This window comes from Planococcus citri, chromosome 3 (assembly GCF_950023065.1).
Source record: "Planococcus citri chromosome 3, ihPlaCitr1.1, whole genome shotgun sequence".
NCBI classification, from domain to species: Eukaryota; Metazoa; Arthropoda; class Insecta; order Hemiptera; family Pseudococcidae; genus Planococcus; species Planococcus citri.
Genome location: NC_088679.1, coordinates 13,440,417 through 13,460,236, shown reverse-complemented (window position 1 = coordinate 13,460,236; position 19,820 = coordinate 13,440,417). Strand labels below are relative to the sequence as shown.

At 34.8% G+C, this 19,820-nt stretch overlaps 3 protein-coding genes across 3 annotated transcripts in view; 2 read left to right on the top strand and 1 right to left on the bottom strand.

Annotated features, from left to right (window-relative positions):
- Positions 1-19,820, bottom strand: part of LOC135841105 (max dimerization protein 3-like) — an 835,585-nt gene that overhangs the window by 153,311 nt on the left and 662,454 nt on the right. The gene's annotated exons all lie outside the window — the stretch shown is intronic.
- On the top strand, positions 106-2,686 carry LOC135838703 (metabotropic glutamate receptor 1-like). The gene is made up of 7 exons (XM_065354441.1): positions 106-256; positions 657-1,051; positions 1,138-1,446; positions 1,556-1,758; positions 1,835-1,947; positions 2,031-2,125; positions 2,361-2,686. Exons 1-7 carry the CDS (start codon positions 106-108, stop codon positions 2,445-2,447), a joined length of 1,353 nt encoding a protein of 450 aa, XP_065210513.1. The 3' UTR covers positions 2,448-2,686.
- On the top strand, positions 6,875-16,550 carry LOC135838696 (metabotropic glutamate receptor 1-like). The gene is made up of 12 exons (XM_065354427.1): positions 6,875-7,205; positions 7,404-7,539; positions 7,648-7,927; positions 8,174-8,456; positions 8,623-8,843; positions 12,627-12,784; positions 12,916-12,998; positions 13,721-13,952; positions 15,175-15,298; positions 15,402-15,766; positions 15,876-16,190; positions 16,263-16,550. Exons 1-12 carry the CDS (start codon positions 6,976-6,978, stop codon positions 16,443-16,445), a joined length of 2,610 nt encoding a protein of 869 aa, XP_065210499.1. The 5' UTR covers positions 6,875-6,975; the 3' UTR covers positions 16,446-16,550.

The following is a 19,820-nucleotide window of genomic DNA, read 5'->3' as shown; positions in this document are numbered from 1 at the left end:
AGTACGAAGCACAGAAATCGCATAATTCTGCACAATGACTCGTGAATAAGGCAGATAATATTCAATAATTTCGAAATTTTTGATCATTCGATCTAATCATTTTTAATGATATTGACCATACCTAGATTCGATATACACAAGTTTCAAGAAACAGAAAACGTATCCGAAACTTTTATCAAGGTCGGCGAGTATACAAAATATGGCGACAATGATGACGAAACACCCTCGAATACGAATGCAATATTGCGAATAAAAGGTAACTTAACAATATTTGCAGCAGATTTCCAAAATTCAATAGATTTTGCGAAGCAGATATGCGGCAAACCGTGCACTGCGGGGTATTTTAAGGTGATTTTTTTTTTCAATTCAGTAATACAATATGAGCTAACCATTCAGTACAAACTGAAAAACTGACCGATGATTCCATTTTTCTCTGACAGAAAAAACAAAACAATAAATGTTGTTGGGATTGCCTTGCTTGTGACGAATTTGAGGTATCAAGTGGTGATGCTTTTTCGTGTGATAAATGTGAAGATGGCTCGGCACCGAATGAAAACAAAAGTGGTCAGTGCCCATCAAGTTATTTCCATCTGAAGCTGAACGTCTTATTTAATAGCTATAATAAAATCTTTTTTTTTCATGTAAATGTCGTACAGCCTGTATATCTATATCCGTTGTTCTTCAACTACCAACTGACTGGACCGATGGACAAAATGTATTATCCATCGGGTTTTCCTCATTTTCCATCTTGTTGGCGTCGATTGTACTATTGGTGTTTGTCAAATATCAAAATACTCCGGCTGTGAAGTCAACGACCAAAGAACTATGTTACGTTATGTTCGCTGGTATTATTTTGGTCAACACTACACTCCTCATATCGACAGTAACCTCGAATTTTATAACATCAGATGTCAAAGTTTTGCCAGCGATTGGTTTCACTATGATATACGCTGCTTTGCTGGTGAAAACTAATCGAGTGGCACGTCTACTGGTTATACCTGAAAATAAATTCGTCAACATGAACCTCAAATACTTGTCTCTGAAGGCTCAGGTGAGTTTGTGAAAAATATCGAGATACATATACCTAATATTATCTCACGTCAGTGTTCTAAAATACGATTTTTTTCTCAATTCAAGATGGCCATAACAGCGATTCTGATTGGGGTAGAAATACTGATATGCTGGTTCGCGATTAAATTCAATGACCCAGACCCCAGTATGGGAGGAAGTGATTTCATTCTGAAGAAGTATTATTTAAACGGAACATTTTTCATCAACATATTCGCTTTCGTTGCACTGTTAATTTTGCTTTCAACTTATTACGCCATCAAAACACGAAACATACCGACGAATTTCAACGAGACCAAGTGCATTGGATTCGCGATGTACGCGACAGTAATAACAGCAGCTGCTTTTGGCTTGGTGTATTTCGCTAGTAAACAAAAAGTGAGCCTTATTTAGATCTCATTTTAAGTGCCTACATTTACATGGAAAGCCTTATATGTAGCTGAAAAAAATCAATGATCTATTGATCGGCACAAATATTTTCTTTCAGATATTAGCCATGAACTTGTGCGCCTCGATTAATTCGCTGACGATTTTGATTTTTTTATTTTCGCCAAAATTATACATAATTTTTTGGACACCGGAAAGAAATACCAAAGTGTTCTTTTCACCGGTTACTTCGTCCATGCGTAGTTTCATGGGAAATAAATCTCGTCCCAGTGCACGTAAATCATCGATCTGTCAGTGTTATTCGTAAGTATCGATTCAAAGGTACACAGATTGTCTACCTAGTACCTACCTATTCAACTATTTACTAATTTTCACGCAGGCTTGAAAATACAGCACCACAAAGCGTTGATGATCTGAAGGAACAAGTACGAGATTCCATAGCCAAAGTCATCAAAGAATTGGACGACATTTTAAACAAACGATCAAAGACAGGTTGGCATAAATAAATTTAGACTGATACCAAAGAGTAGGTACCTAGGATAATTTTTCATCCTCATCAAATTGTACGATAATAGATGGAGGCCATGTGGGCGAAGGAAAAATGAAGAAAAAACTCAAAAAAGACCATTTAGAAACCGAAGATGTTCTACAAAAAGCACATGCAGAAATGGTAAGTAAACTTCCTAATACCTATTCATTAAGATAAAGCGTCCTCTCCAAGTCTTAAAATTTTTACTGGCTGAAAACTGAAACGGTTTCGCATTTTTCTCATGAAATGTGCAGCCAACGAGATAGGATACAACTTTCACATCTTTCAATACCTTGGAAAATAATAAATATTTTAAAATAATGTGTGCACTATTTAATTATAAAATTCTATTTTTTCTTCTGTTTACTACATATAGCTGGAGAAAGTAAAATCATGTCATATTGAATTGAATCATGTACAGAAAACTTACCTACGTTCATTAGAAGACGGTACCTATCAATAATTCTTAGAAACCATTGTGGCAGATTTAAGTTCATACCTAAGAGAAGCACTGAAAAGTATCAAATGCAGAACTCCCCTCCCCCCCGCAAATAATTTTGATTTTTCAGTATACTCGTAGTATGACATTGAAATAAACTAATAGGAAAACATTTTGCTGCAGGTTTTTCAAAAACTGTCGTGCTACTACTTATTAATATCCGATTGGAATATGTACATTGTACATACTTCCGCAGTTTCTATTTATTCATTGGAATTACATATTTTGTTAAGTATTCATTAATTGTTTCAATGTTGAAAATTAAAATTGATAAAGTATTATGATTCTTTTGAAGTAGGTACCTATTTCAAAGCGCAATAAGGCCAATAAAATTACCAAGATAATCGAGTCAGAAAAAAGATCATCTATGTATCTCGACTTTCTCTCATCTGGAGAGATTTCAGGTATCCATCCAGAAGAAAAAAAGATCAAATTTTTTCCCCACTGTATCAGAAATGTCCGTTTTTTTTAGTATCACAATAGCCTGTAGACACCCTCAATTTTTGAGAAAGAATAACCGCGCTTGATAAAAATTGGGCATTTTTAGCAGACATAGGCAATGCATGTAACCCTACTTTTGGCAGAAAATGAGCATTTTAGTAAAAAATGAGCATGACTAAACAATGCTCATTTGTGGCAAAAAATGTAGATTTTTGAAAAAAATTCGTGGGTAGGTATTTAAAAAAAATGAGCATTTTTTAAAAAGAAATACTTCCAGCAAAGAATGTAAATTTTACGTATGAAATGTTACTCAAGTTTTGATGAAAAGTGAGCTTTCTCAACCAAAATAAGTAGCGTTGGAAAAAAAATCAGCATTTTGGCAAAAAAAAAACAGATTATATTTTCTTGAAAAAAAATGTAATTTTTTGTCGGAATGATGTACCAATTTGGCAGAAAATGAGGTCTTTTCACAGAAAACGAAGAGTATTTGTTGGAAAAGATAGGATTTCGGCAGAATGTGTATAAATTTTGGCAGAAAATGAATATTTTTTCGCAGAAACTGAGCAGTTTTGGCAAAAAAGAGATCAATTGTGACAGAAAATGTGAAATTTTGATAGAAACATGAGTTCATTTTTGGTAGAAAATAAGGCAATTTTTTGGGGAAAAATGCGCATTTTTAACCAAAAGTGAGATTTTTTGATAACAATAAGCCGATTTAAGTTAAAAAAATCATTATTTCGACAAAACACGAGAATTTTTATTGGCAAAAAAATAATTTGCTATTTTTGGCTGCAATGTACTTACAAATAATTATGTTAACCAAAAAAAAAAAAAGGAAAATTTTTGGAGGAAAGGTAAAGTTTTAGTATAATGCGTAAATTTCGGCTGAAAAAAAATCTTTTCACATAATAGGGTACGAATTTGTGAAAAAAAAGTACAGATGAGCATTTTTGACGAAAAATTAACAAAACTGAGCATTATTGGAAAACCAGGTTTGTAACTACCTAATGGGAATCCCTAAAAATTGGAAACTAGATCATGCGATGAGTCATTTCTGAAACTCTCGACAAAGTTTCATCCCCCCAAAAAGGAAGATATTCCATTTACATTTTCCTGAAAACGGCACTACATCAATTACAGGGGAAGGATAGGTATTTTTTTACTCTTTTTTTTGGTCAAATGCCCTGCCAAAGAAGATCTTATTTCTCGAAAAACTTTCTCGCAGAAGTAAATCAAGTACAATAGTCCGGCATATGACAATAGGAGTAATTGCACCCCCCCGCCGATCCTCCGGGACAACTTTTTTCCTAAAGGGTACATCCTAAGGAACATTTTAAAGCAAACTTGCCCAAAAAAAAGTTGGCCTTACTTACAAAATGGCGGCCATTTTGATTGACAGGTCAGCCGAAATCACAGATTTCGCGTTTCAACATAGGACTTGCTCGAAATTTTTAAAACTTTACAAAGGTAAATCGAAAGAATATGCAAAAATTTATCACCTGTCCAAATTTCAAGTGCTAAAGTGTGTTTCTCGATTTTTGGCGAATTTTGGAAAATCCAATCTAGGCCAAAAATGAGGGAAAAAATCAAAATTTTACCAAATTGACTAAGAATGCTGAAATTTGGGATATACCCTATTTTCGACATGCCAAATCGATTGGAAACGGTTCCAACCCGTTTTGAGTGATTCTGGAGCCTCCAGCAGATTTTTGAAACTCGAAATTCTCACAAAATTCCATCAAATTGGAATTGTAAAGCTGAAATTTATTCTAAAAAATAATTTCAATACGCTACGAAGTACTGTAGGTGAATTTCAAGTCGTTTTGGAGCCGCCAGCGACTTTTTTGAGAATTACTGGAGCCTCAAAATTTTATCAAATTGAGATGGAGAGTCGAAATTCATTCCACAAACTAATTTCAATACGCTACCAAGTAGACTGCTGGTGGATTTCAAGTCATTTTGGAGTCTCCAGCGACTTTTTGAAAATTCCTAAAGCCTCCAGCAGATTTTTGAAACTTTGAATTTTCACAAAATTTCATAAAATGGAGATGGAGATATGAAATTTACTCTACATTTCAATTTTAACACCATCTGAAGACGACTTCAAGTGGGTTCAAGTCATTTTAGAGCCTCCAGCGACTTTATTGAAAATTACTGGAGCCTCCAGTAGATTTCTGATACTTGAAATTCCCGCAACATTAATTTATCAAATGGAGTTGGCAAGCTGAAATTTACTTCGCAGACTACGTGGTTGTTTCAAATGGTTTTGAAGCTTCCAGCTACTTTTAGGAAATTTCAATTTTCCAAAAGAAGGCCATATAACCTTTCAAAAAGTCGTTGGAGGCTCCAAAACGACTTGAAATCCACCAGCAGTCAACTTCGTAGCGTATTGAGATTGGTTTGCAGAATGAATTTCGACTCTCTATCTCAGTTTGATGAAATTTTGGAGAAATTCCAAGTTTTAAAAATCTACTGGAGGCTCCAGTAATTTTAAAAAAAGCCGCTGGAGGCTCCAAAATGACTTGAAGCCACCTGAAGTCATCTTCAGAGGGTGTTAAAATTGGAGTGTAGAGTAAATTCAGCTTTCCATCTCCATTTTGATGAAATTTTGTAAAAATTCAAAGTTTCAAACATTTGCTGGAGGCTTTACAAATTTTCAAAAAGTCGCTGTAGGCTCCAAAACGACTTGAAATTTACCTGCAGTACTTCGTAGCGTATTGAAATTAGTTTTTAGAATAAATTTCAGCTTTACAACTCCAATTTGATGGAATTTTGTGAGAATTTCGAGTTTCAAAAATCTGCTGGAGGCTCCAGAACTGCTCAAAACGGGTTGAACCCGTTTCCAATCGATTTGGCATGTCGAAAATAGGATAAGGATATATCCCGAATTCCAGCTTTCTTGGTCAATTTGATGACATTTTGATTTTTTCCCTCCTTTTTGGCCTAAATTCGATTTTCAAAAATTCACCAAGAATCGAAAAACGCACTTTAGCACTTGAAATTTGGACAGGTGATGAATTTTTGCATAATTTTTCGATTTACCTTTGTAAAGTTTGAAAAATGTCGAGCAAGTCCTATGTTGAAACGCGAAATCTGTGATTTCGGCTGACCTGTCAATCAAAATGGCCGCTATTTTGTAAGTATGGCCAACTTTTTTTTGAGCAAGTTTGCTTTAAAATGTTCCTTAGGATGTACCCTTTAGGAAAAAAGTTGTCCCGGAGGATCGGCGGGGGGGGGGGGGGTGCAATTACTCCTATTGTCATATGCCGGACTACAATAGAAGAGTTTCAATAAGCATGCATTTTTGAAACTCAGGCTTAAAAATTAAATCATTTCATCATACTTGCCAGCCTGAGATCGCCATTCAACGAAACGTTACTTAAGCATCATTGAACTGTGAACACTCACCTGCAACAAATAAAATAAATTTATCCATTAGTTTGATTAAACCTAAGTACGTAAGTAATTAATTAATATCATAAAATTGTCGAGTTCGTGCGATAACGAAAGTATGCACTCGAATTTATAATGGAGGTAGGGTGGGTACTAGGTACATGTTTAGAAAAACATGCAGGTGTATACTATTTTTGGTTTTTAGGGAAACTAGGAATCCCAATACGAATGCAATGAAAAATTTCAATCATCGGAGCAATTTTTCTGAAAAAAAAAATATTATAAACTACCTATCTATTTTATCGCAGAAAACTTGTAACGCTATACATAATCAACATCGTGACACGTTTGATAGGAAAATTCACATAACGCGTACTCTTTTCCGGATGTAACGCCATAGATAATTGAATACCACTTAAATTATTCGTTAAAATCATCGCGATAAGCAGAGAAAATTGGCACCGACAAACAAACATCGAATACGTAAATCACAGATTAATCTTCTCGTATTTTGTATTTGGAAATGAACGAGTAGGTAAATACTAAATACTGTGTTCGACGTTTGGTTATCATTTTTTTCTCGTGTATTCGCAAAATACCGATAGATTTCAAATTTATAAGAATCCGAGAGAATATTTCATATTTCGTCTACACAACGATGCAGATTGATCGTTTCGTCTGCATTGTGATTTTTTTCATAGTGAATTGCGACAGTCACACTTCACCCAAGTCAGTTCACAAGCCGAGCTTTGAAATAGCAGTTCTATTACCACTGACTGAAGCAGCGGCGAGTGAATATTGGGTTTCTACTAAATGTTCGAAAAAACTACATCCCAGTTCTTTACAAACAGTGGAAGCCTTCTACTATGCGTTGGATTTGGTAGAAAGGTGAGTTGATAATGATTTGAAGTTTAATACTCGTAATTAAGGTGAGCCGAAGTTCAACTTCATATTTTTTGAAAATTATCCCAATCGCGAAAATTCTCATCACGTCATCAGCTATACTCGATAATATTGGCGACCCTGTAACTTGTATTCATTGAGCGTTGATATAAACAAATTTCAAATACATCACGATGGTTTCAGAGACGAGGAACTTTCGCAACATTTCACCATGAAAATTCATATAGTAGAAAACTGTGGTTCGCCAGTCGCGGATATGCTCCATTTTTCAAGATTGCTGCAAGAATTATACATGGAGAATAAAACAATCATAAAATTGGTAGGTATAGGTACACATAAAATAAATAAGCTTATCTACACTCATCTTGAGATTTTCATTGATTTCTGTCGAAAAATTGATCATTCTTTACCAAAATGAATTTTACAGAGAACGGAATCGTCGAATTTTGAAAACTATACATCGTCGCCTTATTTGATCGGAGTCGTATATTCGAACCAATACACGAAATTGGAATACGACAGGATTTTTTCGACAATTCCTGAATTTCCTTACATCAGTTTTTCAGCCTCATCGAAACAAATCTTCAATCCGACCGAATTAGGAGAAAACGTAATATTGGTATCTTCTGGCCATCTTCTCGTAATTAACGTTATATTTAAAATCTTGGCATACCACGATTGGAAACACGTTTTATTCATAGCCTCTGGTGAGCAATGCGGAAACTTCAACATGAGAGCGCTGAAATGGTTCTGATTTTAGTAGGCTATATCTAATTCTGAAGCCTCAAAAACCTCTTCGGATCAGAAACTGGTCTCATCCTCAGTACGATTCACGTTGAAATTTACACGCATCATTCATTTGTTTTAATTTTTGCCTCTATTTTGGCAATCATGCGAAATTATTGTCGTCTTCCTGATTTATTAAGTAATTAATTCTGATTCCACCAACACAGATAACACCGGTGACAAGGGGAGTTTTTGGACCTATGTCAAAGCGCTGGCTGCACTTGAAAGTGTCTGTATAAGTCAGACATTAAGTATGAACATAGTACAAGATATGGCACACCACCACACCTTCAATGAAGATCGTCCCCAAGAATACTTAAGAAAACGTATACCTTCGTACGATACACTCGACGTGATTATTTGTTACTGCGACCTCCAAGATTTGCGACTTTTACAAAGCGCGTTGGCTTTAGCAGGCAAAAACGCCAGAAAAATTTTAGTAATTGCAAGGTACGTTACGTAGCAAGTGTATTACCTTTTTTTATTGTTCTATAAAAATTTGATGATGATTCTCCAGGTTTGCGTGATCAAACAAGCAAAAATGTATCCTTTTCGAAAAAATTTTAAATTATTGTGCATTAATTATGTTTTGCTGCTATTCGAATCGATAAAACAGAAACCCGGACGCCAACGAAAACTGGAGAACACTTGAATGGGAAACAAAATTGGCAGATCTCTTTTACGTCACTCCAACGCCACAATACGTCGACGAATTTTACAATTACTACACATCTTTATCAAGGGATGACGATACAAAACACGAGTACTTGAAGACATTCAGGAAACGGTTTTTTGAATGCCCAGATGATAGACAAGTATACGATGAGCCATGCTACGGTAAGACACGATAAATTTTTAATGGCCAATTTAGATTTGCATAATAGTTATTATGAAAAAAAGTGAGTGTAGAGACCCATAATAGGTATGTATTAACAAGGTGCGTAACAAAATTTCAAAATGAAAAAGCAGGACTTTTGGCAGGACCATTTTCAAACACTAGAAGTGAAAATAACTTGTCAATTCAACATTATGGAGTTTCCAGTGATTTTTTCCTTCTCCAGAATAGCCAAAAGCTATAAGTGCTTAGTCATGGATGTGCGGGAGTTGAACAAATAAATATTTACATTGATAGAGTTAGGAATTTTTTTTCAATTTTTGTCGCTCATACAAACGTACTCATCATCATTGAACTTTGACCCAGTGAGCTGTTCAGCCCATCTGGGAAACTGTAGAAGAATTGCTTGCTGATGTATCATCAAGTTTTTTCTTCAGTCTTCCTCTGCTCTTTCTGCCAGTTAGAAAGTATATTCTTTGACTTTTTGAGGGGACTGTTCCTCAAGTAGTGGTGCCAAGTTATCGATGTGAGCTTATATCGATATTTTTGATATACAGAAAATTCGTTTCCCTAGAACTTCCCTATCTAAACCTATGTTAAAATAACCTTTATAAATGGAAACGGAACCTACATACCTAAGTGGAATTTTGTTTTGAGAAGCAGAACCTCTGCAACTGAAATGTTACTTTTGTTTTACCTATCTATATATAAGTGAAATTCTTTTCTTTCTTACCTCAGTGGAATTTTGATTGGAGTAGCAGAACCTCTGTAACTGAATGTTACTTTCGTTGTACCTCTATTAGTGAAATTCCTTTCCTTCTTTCTAAAGGTGCTGTTATGATAAATACTTCAGTTCAAGAGGTAAGAAGGAAAGGAATTTCACTAATAGAGGTAAAACAAAAGTATGTAACATTTTAGTTACAGAGGTTCTGCTACTCAAAACAAATGAAACCTCCATAACTGGGAGTCTAATTTGTGCAACCTCTATAAATGAAACCTATTTTAGTGGAAAACCTGTGTAAGTGGAAAAAAATCTGTTTCCCTTGGGCTTCCACTTGGCGAAGTCCGACTGTATTGAAGATGTTGCTGAACATAGAAATTCAAAAATGACATTTATTTATAGGGAAAATCTGGAAAAATTGGGCATATTTTATAGATGAAACGGCTGGACACGAATTGCGTCCCGCACCACGGGTGGTACAAATGGGTAGGCTCGAATTGCGTCCCAAACAGGCACGAATTGCGTCCGCTGGGGCAGGTATATTTTAGACAGAAGGAGTGGCTCAAAATGGAAAAAAAATGTATCCACAAAGTAGGGTGTACCTTACGTCTTGCATTACCAATGTTATTTCAAATGAACTTGGCATCCATACGCTTGAACTCTAAAAGAATTGAAAAAACAACACTAGAGTCCCAGGGTTTTAAATAAAAACAAAAAAAAATGCTGAAAAAATTGAGCGTGGGGGGTTTGTTTAAAAAACCACCAATGTCAAAATTTACAAACATTTTCTCCAGGGACAAAACTAGGCATTTTCTTTGAGGGGGGGGGGGGGGTGTTCGACCAAAAATTTGTCAACTGATATGACAAAAAAATACTGATTTTGCCGATTAAAATATTGAGTTTTTTAATGTGAAATAAAATGTGAGAAGACAATTTTGCCAATTGATATAAGTACTCAACACATATGATGGGTATTAGCCATTAGGTTATATTCATAGCCTATTATGACTCATAAAAAAATTTGCATGCTCATTTTTCAATTTTTAGAAGCCTCAAGCAGAATTTTTTTGTTTTATAAAAATGAAAACAAATAAACACATTGGCCCAGCGTAGCAAGGGCAAAAGTTTTTGAAAATTTTTAATTTTATAAGTAAAAGAACAATGATTTTTCATGGGAGGAAATTGATTTTTTCGGTTCAAAACTTTCATAATTTGAACAATTTTTTTTTAGAAATTTCAGCTCCAAAAAAGAAAAGCAAAAAGGTCCCAATGAAGTCAGGACACTGCATATTTGTATACGTTGATTTGTACGCATTCTTCCTATTTCTCAAAAAACAACCATCCAACCTATTTAACACCCTATCCTTCGGACGCAATTCGTGCCTAGTAAAATATTTCTTGGGACGCAATCCGTGCCTTTTCGTACTTTTGGGACGCAATTTGTGCCTTTTCGTACTTTTGGGACACAATTCGTGCAGTGCCAATGAAACAAGGTAATTTGTATAATACCAGCAAAACTGCATTTTTCTTACTGTTTTCATGAGTCAAGTACAATTTTTCTGCAAAGCTTTCTGGTTTTTACAAAATCAAGTCCAAATTGCGGTTCAAAAAAACCGGTTTTCAACAAATTTTTGCAATTTTGATGTGCATTGATGATCAAAATGTTACATCAATGAGCATTGATATCTTTTCAAATCAATGTATGACTACATTCGGACTGGACACTAAGTAGAGGGCGCTAGTGAGCTGGCAAATGTTTACATTTTTCAGACGGGGCTTTTCTTATCAGCGTTTACAAAAGCATTAATTTCGAGGGTTAAAACTGAAAAAATAATTCGATGTACATTATTTTTACGATTATTATGGCATATTTATCATGACCAAATCATATTTTCATTTTCAACTCTTAAATCCAACCTTTTGGTAAAATACAACTGATAAGAAAGGGTTAAGAAAAAAGCCCAGTCTGAACTCTAGAACAATGGTCACACTAGCGCCCTCTACATGAGAGACCCGTCCAAATTAATGTAGGTATATTGATAACTTTGCACCACTGTTGTCGGGCATTCCATATCAACATGTCTTCAACATGCCTTTCTGTAATCTTTCACCCATCCAATGATTGGCTCTGCTCCTAGCTTCTTCAGGGTCTTCGTTCCTTTTCCTATTGTGTCTCACATTTATATCCTGCTGTGGCTTGCATGAATCTCATTTTCACCGCAGTTACTCTGCTTTTTATGTGCTTTCTCATTATCCATGTTTCACTTCCATACAGCGGCATTGGCCTTGTCAGCATATTGTAGATTCTTATTTGAGTTCAGGCTCTGACTTTTCTTTGTGGGATGACTTGGTTCATCACCACGCCTACTCTCAGGAATTTGTTGATCTTAAGTTGTGCGTCAACCTCTCCTTCTTAAGATAGCTCAAACACGATATATTTAAAGCTTCTGACTTTTGTTCTACTGGCAGTCGATTTATGACAATTTTGACGCGTATTGGCTCTTTCCCCTCAAAGGCCATCACCTTTGTTTTTGAAGACAAGATCATTCCATATTTATCTGCTACTTTCAGAAGGTTGTACATTGCTCTCTGCAAGTCATATTTGTTGTCAGCAAAGACCACCTGATCATCAGCAAATAGCAGGGTAATAACATGGGTGTCATGGATGTCTAGCCCTTTTGGCTTGGTTTTCAGCCGTTCTTCAATCATGTTGTCAAAGTTGATGTTGAACAGGCTACATGACATTGAGCATCCCTGTCTTACTCCTCTTCCTATCTTCTTTGCTTCTGACAGGTTTCTGGATCTCACTTGTATTACATTATCCGTGTATATTTCTTCAAATTAAGCGTACTTAATATTTGTTCATTCACTTCAATTTTCCTCAGGATTTTGAACAACTTCTTTTTTCATATTCAATCATACACCTTTTGGCTTCTCCAGATCAACAAAGCACATGTGGGTTTCTAGGTTATACTCACATCTCTTCTCCATCAGCAGCTTTGTTGTGTGGACAGTATGATATACTATTATGTGTATTTCTTCCTGGTTTCATGTTTCAATTTAGATACGTACAAAGACACATACAGAAATAATTCTCAAGCGAGTAATATCATAAAAACAGTTCATGTCATAGCACACGCTGTAAATAACATCTTCCATAACCAAAACCCCTGGATTCTTCTGGGATCAGAAATTCCTCTGGAACCATTTAGGAAATATGTAGTGAGTATTTATGTGTACCTTACAACAGACTCGTCAGGCGATAGAATAGATATTCAATACTCATGTATTGGATATGAATTTACTTACTTAATTGTACGTAGATGGTAAATATCTATGATTATTGATTATAGAGTCAACAAATTAACCACGTCAAGTTCAAGTTATTTGATACAGAAGTAAGCTTCACTGCAAGAGGTCTTCCCCAAACAGAAAAGTAAGAATAGACAAACGCATTTAGGTACATAAGTATCCATCAAATGAGAAAAGAAAAATCAATTTACTTATCATCACTTGTCACTTTTTTTTTTTTAAAGCACTTCACAAATACCTATACTTAAGGTATGCCAAAGTTAATTTAAATGGTTCTCATGTTTTTTTTTTTTTTTTTTTTTTTTTTGAAAAACTTGAATATTCAAAAAGTTGCTGAAGCTTTCAAAATTGATTGAAACCACTTGCAATCGATTTGGCACATCAAAAATAGGGTACAAACTAAATTTTAGTTTTTTTCATCCAACGGAAAGGGGTACTTACAGTGATATTTCAAATTATTCAGCAAAAGAATAACAAGTGGGTGAAATTGAGTATACCTGGTGATAGCCTAAAACGAAGACAAAATTGCTGGACAAAAATAATAACTGAAAATTTCTATAAATCTGGATGACATCTCCACCAGTTTTCAAGGTAGGTAGGCAAAACACAACCTCTCAACACCTTCTGTATCTAGAGCTTTCAATGTTCTACAAGTTCGGTAGTAGATATTTATTAGGTATGTCTAAACTCAAAGTTTTTGCAAATTAAAAAATTTAGAATTTGAAGTGCTTTTAAATTTTTAAAATAATTAATTTCCAATTACAAAAACTTCCAAAAATTCAACTACATATAGATATTGAAACATCCCACCAAAACTGATCGTAGGTAATTTTATGTAAAACATAGATTCGACGTGTACAAATCTCAAGCGACAAAAAACGTATTGTCCAATGAATTCATCAAAGTCGCAGAATATTTCAAATATGGAGACTCAGACGATAACAGCGAAGACATATACTATACAGTATCTCCATTTGAAATAAAAGGAAATCTGACCATACTGAACGATTCTTTTTATAAGCCGAGGAACTATGTGAAATCTTCATGCAGCATGCCTTGTGATCCAGGCTACATAAAGGTAACTTTGCTTCACATTTTGGTGTAGAAAAAATTGATTTAAAAAAAAACAGAACATTTCAAATTGAAATGTTTTGTTTTTTAATTTCCAAAAAGTTGAACCGAGACTTTTTTGCAATTTACTGAAGAAGAAAAAAAACAATTTTTGATGAAAAACTAAAACATTCAGGATTTTTTTTATGTGAAATTTTTGAGGAATGTTGCTAAAAAGCGAATACTTTTTCTAATTTTTGGCAAAAGTCAACACATTGATTATTTTAGCGAAAAGCAAAGATGATACTTTTTTCGCAATTTATGACAAAAAAAACTTTTTGGAAATTTTTGCAACAAAAAAAACACGATAATTTTTAACCATTTTGCTAAAAACAGTACATATGTGTTGCCAATTTTTACAAAGAGAGAATTTTTCACAATTTGTCTGCAGAAAACAAGACTTTGATAATTTTTTATTTAAAAGCTGGACTTTTTAATTGATAAATTAATTAGAAAGCGATATAGGTACTTTTCTGACAATTTTTGGCGAAAAAGAGATAACAAATTTACAATTTAAACAGCGAGGATTATGACAGTCATTTTGTCTGATTTTTTTGCAATTTTTTTCAAAAAAGATGACTATTATGGCACCTATTTGTTTTGATGAAAAAAAATTACGTATAAACGAGCTACATTAAAAATTACCTACCTATTGCCAAAAACTGATTTTTTTCAAGGCTCAAACCGAAACTTCCTCAAAAATTTTTTTAGGTTTCTTATCCCTAACTCTTTTCTTTCTTAAGTTGAAAAAAAAATCCTATTTGGAAAATTTGTGAATAGCGCTAAATTGCGCTGAACCCGAACAATAATAAAATTTTCATTGATTCATTCATTGATTCATTCTGTAATTTTTATCGAAAAAGCGAAATTATTGAACAATTTTTCTGTGAAAAAAGGGAATAATTGTAAGTTTTTGGCGAAAATCAAGACTGGAAATTTTAGCAAAAAGCAGGACTCATTGTTGGCAATTGACAAAAAATCACAGAGTTTATAAAAAAAAACAAAACATTTGGGCAATTTTCGGAAAAAAATCAGCAAAAAAGCGAGAATGGTTATCAATTTTTTGGCCTAAAGTAAGATTTTGACAATTTTATCAAAAAGCGAGACTTTTGGGCAATTTGCTCCCATGCTCATCAAATTGATGAATGCTACTTGCATGCAAAAAAATTTTACTATAAATTCCACTACAGAAACCTCAAATTGACCAATGTTGTTGGGAATGTGATTCGTGTGGTGTTTTTGAAAAACTGAATGTTGACGGCACCTCTTGCGTCGAATGCCAATCCGGTTTTTTATCTGATGAGAACAAAAAAAGTAAGTACAGCTCTACCACACACCTCGAAAAACAAAACATAAACGAATGATGAAATGAATTAATATAATTTCTTTTTTTTTTTTTCGACTTTTACATAAATAGTATGCATACCTGAACCAATTCGAATACCAAGCAAATGGTACGATGGTCAGAATTTGATATCCACGTGTTTTTCATCGTGTTCTATTATATTGACGATTATCACATCAATTGTGTTTGTCAAGTATCGAAATACTCCGGTGGTCAAGTCGACCACAGAAGAACTATGTTACGTGATGTTCGCTGGAATCATTTTGGCCAACATTGCCGTTCTTATTTCGGTGTTAAGTTATACGTTCAAAACATCTGAGGGAAAAGTTCTGCCTGCCATTGGTTTCTGCATGATTTACTCGGCTTTATTGATGAAAACCAAATCACAGAACGCCTTTCCAAGAATTAAACCGAAGCTGGTCTCGTTAAGGCCCAAGGTACAGTTCAGAGAAGTATTTCGAAGAGTAGATACAAGAAATGTGAAATCACACCACCTAAGTAAGTACCTATGTGAACTCTGAACCTATTGTTTGTTTGTTTTTCCAGATCATCCTTACTATCGTGTTAATAGGCCTAGAGACGCTCATTTGTTGGCATTCTGTACAAGCCAATGAAACGAAACAGGTCATCGAGAAAAATGGCGTGAATTTATTCCTGATCAAGCATTACTTGGATGGATTCTTTTTGATGAAAATATTCAGTTTCGTTGTAGTGTTGGTTTTACTCTGCGTGTATTTTGCTATTAAAATGCGACATTTGCCAGGAAATTACGACGAGACTACGTACATCGCGTTTACAATGTACGCAACGATACCAACATTGTTGTTTTTTGGTCTAATATACTTGATCAGCGAGTACAAAGTACGTGGACATTTGTGTATGTAATGCAATGTAATTCAAAAGAACAAGTCTTATCATACGGATTATTTGCAGATATTGGCGGTAAACTTGGCTATTTCAATTAATTCATTGATCGTCCTGGTATTTTTATTCTTACCAAAATTGAATATAATTTTTCGAAGACCTGAGCAGAACACAAAAGCTTACTACGCAACCATCACACCCAGTATTCGAAAGCATCAGGGAAATGATGCAGTGGAGGAGATCAACCAATAATTACTAAATTGAGTCCACGCAAAACACATCTAATCATGACTACCCACCTATTTTGTATTCGCTTTCATTCGTTCATTATTTTAAATACCTACACGTACCTGAATAAATCACATTTTACCATTTTCCATAAATGTATGTGCAAAAAATTTGTGCTCAACGGCGATTTCTTGAGTATGAAATGAATGGTGCTTTTCAAGAAGGTCCTATCGACAAAAAACTGGTTTTGAGAAAAACGCATTTTTATATTACAGTGTTTTGCCATTTTGGTTTAAAATGATATAGCGAGCTCCGGTTTTTTTTGTTGAATAGAAGCATCTTTCCACTATTTATTTCCTGCGTAGTAATTTTTTTTCCACCACCAACATTTCCATGGGAGCGCTTTACAAAAGAGACCTCGATAGGACCTTCTTGAAACGACAGGACCTTCTTGCGGTTATTCGCCTAAAAATCGATTTTATTCCTTCTCAAACCCACCAAAAACATGAAATAGTCACTCTTGAGTAGTAATTTTCAACGCAGAATTCAAATTTTGAGTCAATTTTGCCCCTCGACCCCCAGGGGGGGTGGTACCAAATGAAAATTTGGGGAAAAAGTGAAAAAATCGAGTATAGTGTCAAAATCTTGATACTTTGAGTTAAAAACCACGATTTTTGAGTCAATTTCCCTCGTAGCCCCCCAGGGGGGTGGTACCAAATGAAAATTTGGGGAAAGTGTGAAAAAATCGAGTATAGTGTCGAAATCTTGATACTTTGGGTTAAAAACAACGATTTTTGAGTCAATTTCCCTCGTAGCCCCCCAGGGGGGGTGGTACCAAATAAAAATGCGAAAAAATCGAGTATAGTGTCGAAATCTTGTACATTTGGGCTGGAAACCCGATTTTCGAGTCAATTTTGTCCCTCGGCTTCCGGGGGGAGGGGTGTGGTACCTAATAAAAATTTAGGATAAAAGTGAAAAAATTGAGTACTTTAATGTAATATCTTTAATACTGTAGGGCAGAAGTTTCTTCCGCCAGCATTCCCCAAAACGACGAATATGAAAAATTATGCATTTTAGTGTATGTAAAACAACTGCGATCGATTTACCTGCGGAAACCTGCGAAAATCTGTATCATCTCATACTTTAGCCATGCATGTGTGAGTGCGCACTCGATTTTTTCACTGTTTTCCCCAAATTTCGATTTGGTACCACCCCCTTCCTCCCTGGCGTGCGAAGGACAAAATTGGCTCGAAAATCGGGTTTTCAGCCCAAATGTACCAAGATTTCGACACTATACTCGATTTTTTCGCATTTTTATTTGATACCACCCCCCCTGGGGGGCTACGAGGTAAATTGACTCAAAAATCGTTGTTTTTAACCCAAAGTATCAAGATTTCGACACTATACTAGATTTTGTCACATTTTCCCCAAATTTTCATTTGGTACCACCCCCCCTTGGGGTCGAGGGGCAAAATTGACTCAAAATTTGAATTCTGCGTTGAAAATTACTACTCAAGAGTGCCTTCTGGTATAGTTGTGATCAACCATTTCGGAGAAGAAGGTAATGCGCGCATTTTCCAGTTGCGTTTCCTAGCCAACTTCATACTCGTAATATAGCTGCTGTTTGTGAACAACACCACATGGAGCGCTGCGGTTTGCACCATCTTGTGTAGAAAACGACAGAGATTCAAATTTCATGAACTACTCAAAAAGGTCCTATCGGTCGATAGGACCTTCTTGAAAAGCACCATTCAAATCCTATTTTCAATTTTAAATATCAATAAAATGATGATGAGAATCATAATAAAAACGTAAATTCGACCAAAAAGTAATAAGGGGGGGGGGGGGTCGGCGATTTTTTTGAAATTTTTTCTGTGAAAAGACCTTTTGAAGGGACTACCAGCAATGGCGCAAATCGCAGCCCTCTAGCTCTTTTTTAAAGGCTTCGGTGGGTGTCAAAGTTTTCAGTGAAGTTGAATTAACATCCATTTCAGCAGTGGATTACTCGATAACCGCGATACTTGCCAAAATGGAACTTTTTCTAATAGTTAGGCGTTTTGAAAGGGTTTTTGGTGGTATCGTGTTGCCACCTTTTTTGTACAAAAAATTAGCTCGAAAAGTTTCAAAAAGCAGTTTTCATCGTTCCGACTCTCAAAAATTCCAAAAAAAAATATGTTATAGACAACTTGTTATGCTGAACAACACATAAGAAAATCGAGATGGCATTATTTCGCAACGTGGATTTTAAAAAAAATTGAAAGTTTGCGAAAAAATGCAATTTTTTAATTTAAAACATAAATGAAAGTTTTGATTGGTGAAGTTGACACATTTGACCCCTATTCTTCGATGAAATGAACTGATCGCAAAAAAAATCAAAATTCGAAAAGATTCAAAAAATAAACGAATTTTAATTTTTTTGCTATGAGTGTAATTTTTATCAACATTTTCATGAAATATTACACCAGGAAGAGGTCAAAATAAAGAACTGAATAAATTTAAACTTTTTTTCATGTTTGAAATATGAATTTTTTCGAATTTTGATTTTTTATGATGAGCTCATTTCATTGAGTGAAAGGGTTTTTACAACTTTTTCAACGGATACGTAAAAATAGGGGTCAAATGGGTCAACTTTACCAATCAAATTTTTTTTCATGTTTTAATTCAAAAAATCGCATTCTTTCGCAAACTTTCAACTTTTTTAAATCGACTTCACGAAATAATTCCATCTCAATTTTGTGATATGTTGTTCAGCATGAAAAGCTATCCGTAATATATTTTTATCTGAATTTTTGAGAGTCGGGACGAAACGAAAACTACGTTTTGAAATTTCTCGAGCTAATTTTTCATACAAAAAAAGTGGCAACACTGATTTTTATGATATCACCAAAAGGCCTTTCAAAACCCCTAACTATTGAAAAAAATTCCATTTTGGTAGGTATCGCGGTTATCGAGTAATCTACTGCTGAAATGGATGATATTTCAAGTTCACTGAAAACTTTGACAACCCCTAGCCAGCCTTTAAAAAAGGGCTAGAGGGCTGCGATTTGCGCCATTGGTCATCCCTTCGGAAGATCTTTCCACAGGAAAAATTTCAAAAAAGTCGCCGACCCCCTCCCCCCTATCACTTTTTGGTCGAATTGACGTGGAATGACCCTGGGGTATTAATGGAAAACAAATTTTATATTTTTTTTCGTCAACAAAATGTAGAACCTTGAGAATTATTATAATAATTCTTAAACATTGTTAGATTTGTGCAAGCACAAAGTCATATCATGTTTAGTAATGACCTAAAATTTACTACTACTCAACCATACCTACGATTAGGTATAAAGTTTTGATAAGCAGGAAATTATAGCTATCAATTAATGCATAAAATTCATCTCAATTAGACAATGCACT

Coding starts and splice junctions, on each gene's coding strand:
- LOC135838703 (XM_065354441.1), top strand. CDS start 106: ATGATATTGACCATACCTAGATTCGATATACACAAGTTTCAAGAAACA. Junction 257..656: donor TGCAATATTGCGAATAAAAG/GTAACTTAACAA, acceptor AATGTCGTACAG/CCTGTATATCTATATCCGTT. Junction 1,759..1,834: donor TCGATCTGTCAGTGTTATTC/GTAAGTATCGAT, acceptor ATTTTCACGCAG/GCTTGAAAATACAGCACCAC.
- LOC135838696 (XM_065354427.1), top strand. CDS start 6,976: ATGCAGATTGATCGTTTCGTCTGCATTGTGATTTTTTTCATAGTGAAT. Junction 7,928..8,173: donor CGTTTTATTCATAGCCTCTG/GTGAGCAATGCG, acceptor CCACCAACACAG/ATAACACCGGTGACAAGGGG. Junction 8,844..12,626: donor ATACGATGAGCCATGCTACG/GTAAGACACGAT, acceptor GTTTCAATTTAG/ATACGTACAAAGACACATAC.